General features: G+C 48.4%; 1 protein-coding gene across 3 annotated transcripts in view; it reads right to left on the minus strand.

The window, feature by feature from the left end:
• SESN3 (sestrin 3) overlaps nucleotides 1–3653 on the minus strand; it is a 45182-nt gene extending 41529 nt beyond the window's left edge. For all 3 annotated transcript variants that reach the window (XM_054189118.1, XM_054189117.1, XM_054189116.1), the window contains exon 1: nucleotides 3440–3653. In XM_054189118.1, the coding sequence (XP_054045093.1) occupies nucleotides 3440–3538 (99 nt within the window). In that variant the 5' untranslated portion in view covers nucleotides 3539–3653. The remainder of the gene's footprint in view (nucleotides 1–3439) is intronic.
• Nucleotides 3654–6000: the final 2347 nt, after the last annotated feature.

A 6000-nucleotide genomic window follows, 5' to 3' on the forward strand; every position in this document is an offset into this window, starting at 1 on the left:
TGCCATTGCCCTTGTATCTTCCTCATTGAAATCTAACACAAAACAAATATTTAATCCTGGAACCACTCTTACACTCTCTTTCTTTTCTGTCCTACTGACCTGTATGTACATGTAAAAGAACCATTTACTTCACAAGCTCTGCAATTTACAACTAAGCTTGAACAGTTGGCAAACTCTCCCTGTTCCTACATTTCCTGACATATCAGGATTTTTCCATCCCCTGAAGACTCTGTTTATTCCTAAAAGCCTTCCTGAGGCAGTTATTTGTCCAAAGAACTACTGGGCCCTTCCGATATATTCTCTTCTTGCTTGCTTGGGCCACCGATTTTGTTTAGGCAGGAGAACCCTGTGTTTCCATCAGGCTCCAGATCACCTCCAGATTTATGACCCAGAGCTCCCCAGCCTGGGGACCCGCACAGACATTGGATTTTCAAACATTAGAGCTGGAGGCTGCCCCGGTCACAGCAATCGGCAGCAACTCTCAGCCACCTCTATGAAAGACGTGGCTACAGCGCTCGTATGCCATTTGAAGCACTTTCCCTACCGATATATCACAGCTTTGTTACAAAGCCTGCCCATCAATCCCACGAACCCCTGCTACTCATCTCGTTTTGCTCGTTCTTCCATATATTTATAGAGTCAAAGCATTAGCTTTGGTTGTCTGTTCAACACATCACTCAAAATCCCTACTAACATCACCTATTACCAGTTGTCATTATTTTATTTATTAAAAAAAAACAACGTAGATATCGTATCTATGACTGTCTAAGCCCTTCTGATTAGCAGCAATTGTTCTGCAACTAGATCTGGTTATTTAAAGTGTCCCATAACAATAAACCCAACTGCAAATTGTATGTTTTTAATATGAAAAACCTTTCTCATAGGCAAATTTGACCCGTGGATCCTTAGCAAGTTCCTAGCACTACCCTAATAGAACTTTCTGTAATAAAACATAACTTTGATTAATTGGAAATTAGCTGAAACCTAAAGTGCTGCACCTAGCTTTTCCTGTTTCACTGTTGAAAGAGAAACTTACCTTTACCCGTGAGAATCCCAAACCTGCTAGACTATTTCAAATTTCATTATATGTCACCAAGCAGAAAGCTTGTGTTGCCCCTTATAATTTTGACAACAGCACTACCTAAACTGCGAACATTCAAGTGGCTTCAAATAAAGACTTAAGACTGAGGAGGGCAGAAGAGATTCAACATGTTTTAAGGCCAATCATTTTTCCGGTATGCTATCACATGAGCATTAAAAAAAAACAACCACCATCAAAAGAACAGATGAGGCAGCACTTATCTGAAGATTATTACTCTGAGACTCAGGTCAAATTTGCATCTCACTTCCACCAAGGCTTTTTTTTTTTTTCTCCCAGTTTTCTACTTGCATGCTTGTCAATGAAGTGCAAAAGGTTAAAATTTACAGTGATTTTTATTATACCAACTTTTAAATGAACACAGATGTAGTCAGAAGCTTTGTACTTCCATGTTTATTGTCCAGCCTAAAACACAGATGCAACGACATCCCAGTGCAACCACTACAAGCACAAAATATCTATCTTTCAAGAGGGTTTCATGGGCTGCTGCTCAGTTTCTTTTTTTTCTTTCCCCAATTTTGCAACTGAAGTAGTTGAACTGACCACAGACAAACCAGGATAGTGCTGAGCTGCCTTCCTCAATAGACCCAACTGGGTACCTATGTTTTACCATCATCTTCCCTAAATGACTTAAAAATAATACTAAAAATAAAATAAAAATTAAATCTAATCCGTCAAGTTTCATGTTACAAAGAAAGTAACATCTAGGCCTGCCCCCACAGTGATATGAAAGAGGTATACAAAAAAAGTCCTACCCAGCAAGATGAGACTACGGCTTCAAAAAAATTCAATAATTTAAATTTAATTTTAGATCTACAAGTGCTGCCAAGCACTACTTTATTTGTCAACAAAACATTTTGATTATTTGGCAGAACAAAGCAAGCTCCCTCCCTTCTTTCTCCACAGACATATTTGGCACTGGTTAATTTGTATGTCTTTAGACATATGTCAAGTCTGAAGCTGTTTCGGGCTTTAACCCCGCAGAACTTCTCTCTTTTAAGTACTTGTTTTTCTTAAAGCAGTAACAGCAGCAAGTTAAAGCCAAGAAGGGATTCGATCCTGCAACGAAATGGTTAAAAATCAGACTCTGCTGATGCGCGCTTCTCTGATCCATTACATTTCTCGCAAGCTGAGCTAAGAGCTGAGCACCAAGTATCAACTGTAATATGATCCAAGAGTTTATGGAAAAAATAACTGCACATACCAAGCATGCACATTTAATAAGATTTTGTTTCCATTAAAATATTCGAGAAACATGATTTTTAAGATCTGCTTCTCTCTCTGACTGATTTTTAACGTTTCTCCTCCCCCCTCCCCTAAATACACACCTCCTTTCCAAAAACCAAACCCTTAAAAAAAAAAAAAAGAAGAAGAAAGAAAAAAGCAGTCCTACTGCAGGGAAGAGAGGCTTGAAAAACAACTTTGATTGGCACTTGGCCTGACCCACAGAGGAAGAAAAACAGTTTTTGGACAAAGAGCGCAAATATTTGAGCTCATTGACTTACAGGCTTTCTTAGTATTTGCAAGAACCAACCTGGCGCAAAATGTATCGACCGAGATTGAATTAAAATAAAACCCCAAAACAGCATCGCGTTCATCTTGGGCGCTGGGGCTCGGCGCGTTTGCACAGCTCAGCAATTTTAATTCATTTGCCCTGGACAAACAAAAAGCACCTCAACTACAGCTCCCCGTTAAGCAGATGTGGGGAGGAGGTGGGACAGGGATTACACCCCTTCTGAGGCAGAGGGTCCCCGCAAGGGACCCGCTGACAACTGCCAGGATGGGGCTAAATGGATTGGGGGGGGCAGGGGCTTTTGGGGGTGTTTTTTTAAATTTTTTTTTAAAGCTCTGATTTCGGATGCCCCCACACAAAGGCTTGCCGGAGATGCATTTTGCCGGTGAGATATGTGGATAAACTTTCCAAGGGCCGCTGGGCCCCAAGTCCAACCCCACCACCTCCCCCCCCATACCATCGGGGAGGCCCGGCGCCCCCCAAACCCTCGGGGGGTTTGTAGCCTGGGGCAGGGGCAAGTGACAACCGTCCCAAGGGGAGGGAGGCGATGAGGGTGCGAGTCCTGGCACCCCTCCTCACCCCTGGGGCAGCGCCCCCCCCCTCCCCACAGACACCCACCGCCCGCCAGGCCCCTTCCACACCGCCCCAGGTGCCCCCCACACTCCATCCCCCCGCCCCACCGCTGCCCGACGCCCCATTTCTCCTCACAGCACTGCCCCGCTCCCCCAATCCCCCCCCACCCCACCCCACAACTCTCTATCCCCCTCAGCGCCCCCCGCCCCACAGCCGCCCCTCGCCTCACAGCCCCCCCTCACCCCGGCCGGTACCTGTCTCGGCACCTTCCGGCAATTGCCGCACACCCGGTACTGGCCGGCGGGGGAGGCGGCGGTGGCGCTCCCCACGGTGCCAGAGCCGAGGCGGTTCATGCTGTCGGGGAGCGCGGCGGTGGCCGGGCGGGGAAGGCAGGGGGGTGGCTCCGCGCCGCTCAGCAGCCCGCGCCGCCGGCCGCCCCCATCCTCCAGCCGCCTCGGCCCCCTCAGCGCCCCGCTCCGGGCCGCTGCCCCCCGCGCACACCCCTGCGCGCTCCGCCAATCCGCGCCGCCCGACACGCCCCCCGCCGCCGCTTCCCGCCAATCAGAGAGCCCGCCCGCCGCTGGCCAATGGGCACAGCTTTCGCCTGCTCCCCGTCTCCAGGCAGCCTGCGAGCGGGGGCGGGGGAAGGGGCGTGGTCACCGCCCCGCGGAGGAGGCGGGGCCCGAGGCGTCTCTGGGCAGCGTTGGGGAGGGAGGCGGGGCCGGCGCGTCGGCGCGTGCCTTCCGCTGGCCAATGGGGTGGCTCAGAGGGCGCTATGCAAACGAGGCGCGTGAGACCCCGCCCCCAGAGCTGGGGGGCCGCGGCGCGGCGGGGGCCGTGAGGGAGCGGCGGGGGCTCGGGGGCCGCGGGGATTCGGCTCCCTCAGGCCGGTCCCCCCGGCTCTGCTCGGGGGCGCTCCCCTCTAGGAGGGTCCCCCAGGGGCCTTGTGGCAGGGTCAGGGGTCACCGGTGTGAGAAGGTGCGGGCCTCGGCCTCCCTCCCTGCCTGGCTGTCGACCCCTGGGACCAGGCCTCAGCCTACGCCCAGGCCCAGGCCCTCCTCCCGGGGTGTCCTCTCCCCAGGGCCGCGGATCCGTTCATCGTGGTGAGGGTGCTGGCTGCGGCCGGCCGGTGGCATCCAGGGCGGGGGGCTGGCAGCCTGTGCGGAGGGTGAACTGTTTTCTGCAGAAGCGGCTGCTCTGAGGTGGCAGATTGCGCATGTAGGGACAAGACTGCTCTGCTGCCAGGCAGAATAGGATTAGGTATTTGCTTTAGGGGAAGTTGGGAACATTCAGAGCGCGCATGCCAGCGTGTGTGTGTTTGCCTCGGGTCGCCGGGATTGTTAGAAATGATGAGTCAGTTTTTCTAGGCTCCATGCTAATGCATGGAGATGGAGTGTATAATTAGGACAGAGAGAAATCTGTAATCTGCAGCCTAGGATAGCTAGGGTATAAACCTCTTTTTTACGTCATAGCATCACTGCAGTTTTCCTTGTTTGTATGCTCTGTAGCTCTAGATTTTAAATATGCGTATGTGAGCTTTAACTGATGTCAATAAAAGTTTGTATATTAAACTATGAGCAGTATGTAATTCCTATCGTGAAAGATGATGGTATAGAAGGACTTGTTTTTGTTATGGAAATGGAATATTATAACCCTCTGAAATTTCTAAGAAGGTTTGGGGTATTACATACATTGTTTTCAAGGTTTGTGCTGTCAATTGTAAATCATCTGCCTGAGAACTTTGATCTGCTTTATATACTTTTATCCATGGGAATACTTTCTATTTTTGCAAAATGAAACGTCGTGTAATTTAGCCAACTGACTGGCTAAAAAGGGCACAATGCAATTAGTAATTTACATCTCTTAAAGGAGACTAATTGAACCTAGATCTGACTGTCTTTGAGAACTGCTGAGTAGTTTTTCAGATCAGACTTGGCCACCGTAAGTAAAATGGCATCCACAGCAACATCCTCCTCCATTCTACCCCTTCCATCTGTTTCCAAAGGGATGTTTTCCTGAGGCAGAGCTGCCTTCAGCAGACAGGCGCACTGTGGACTCTACTATTGCTAGTCAAGTCAATGTGGAATGCATCCAGATGCTACAGTTGCAGGCAGCCATACAAAATGCTTGGAGAGCAGTAAATGGAAGAGTGTTTTGGGGTTTTTCCCAAGCGGTATGGTAGAAATCGCATCAACATGAGAAAACAGTTTTCTAGAGTGCAGGTACTTGCTGTGCCGTGTCTGCATCCCACATACTACAGCGTGGTGGTGGAACTGAAGTGACAAAGGAAAGCCAAACAGCTTAGCTGCATCGTCTAATCTGAATGTAATGCTAAAATGTAAGTAAGGAACATGAATGATATAAATGACTTTTTGTTTATTGCTGAACTCCATGATAATGTTATCTGAAATGATAAGTTTTAAAGCATGCAGAAGAGATTCAGAGTTGTTATAGCCACAAGCAATGGAGAGTTGACACTTCAGCTCAAGTAAGATCACTTTGAGTTGTTTGCTGTTGAAGTGCCCGGTTCAAAACTCAAACCCATTGGCAAGGGTGGTAGCAGGCAAGTTTGAAACACAAACTGAGTTACTCTTAATATTTAACATTTAAACACTGGCAAATATTCAGATTTCAGTAATAGCATCCATTTATTTATTTTATTTCCACAGTGGGAAGTACACATGACTGGACATCCTTAGAAATGTGGTTGGGTCCCATTTCTCTTCACTGAAATGATTTCCACCTTGAGTGACAACTTCAGGCCCTTAGCAGAGCCCATTAAAACCAGGAAAATTTTCCATTAGCCAAGTAAAAG

This window comes from Rissa tridactyla, chromosome 1, assembly GCF_028500815.1.
Source record: "Rissa tridactyla isolate bRisTri1 chromosome 1, bRisTri1.patW.cur.20221130, whole genome shotgun sequence".
In the NCBI taxonomy this organism is placed as follows: Eukaryota; Metazoa; Chordata; class Aves; order Charadriiformes; family Laridae; genus Rissa; species Rissa tridactyla.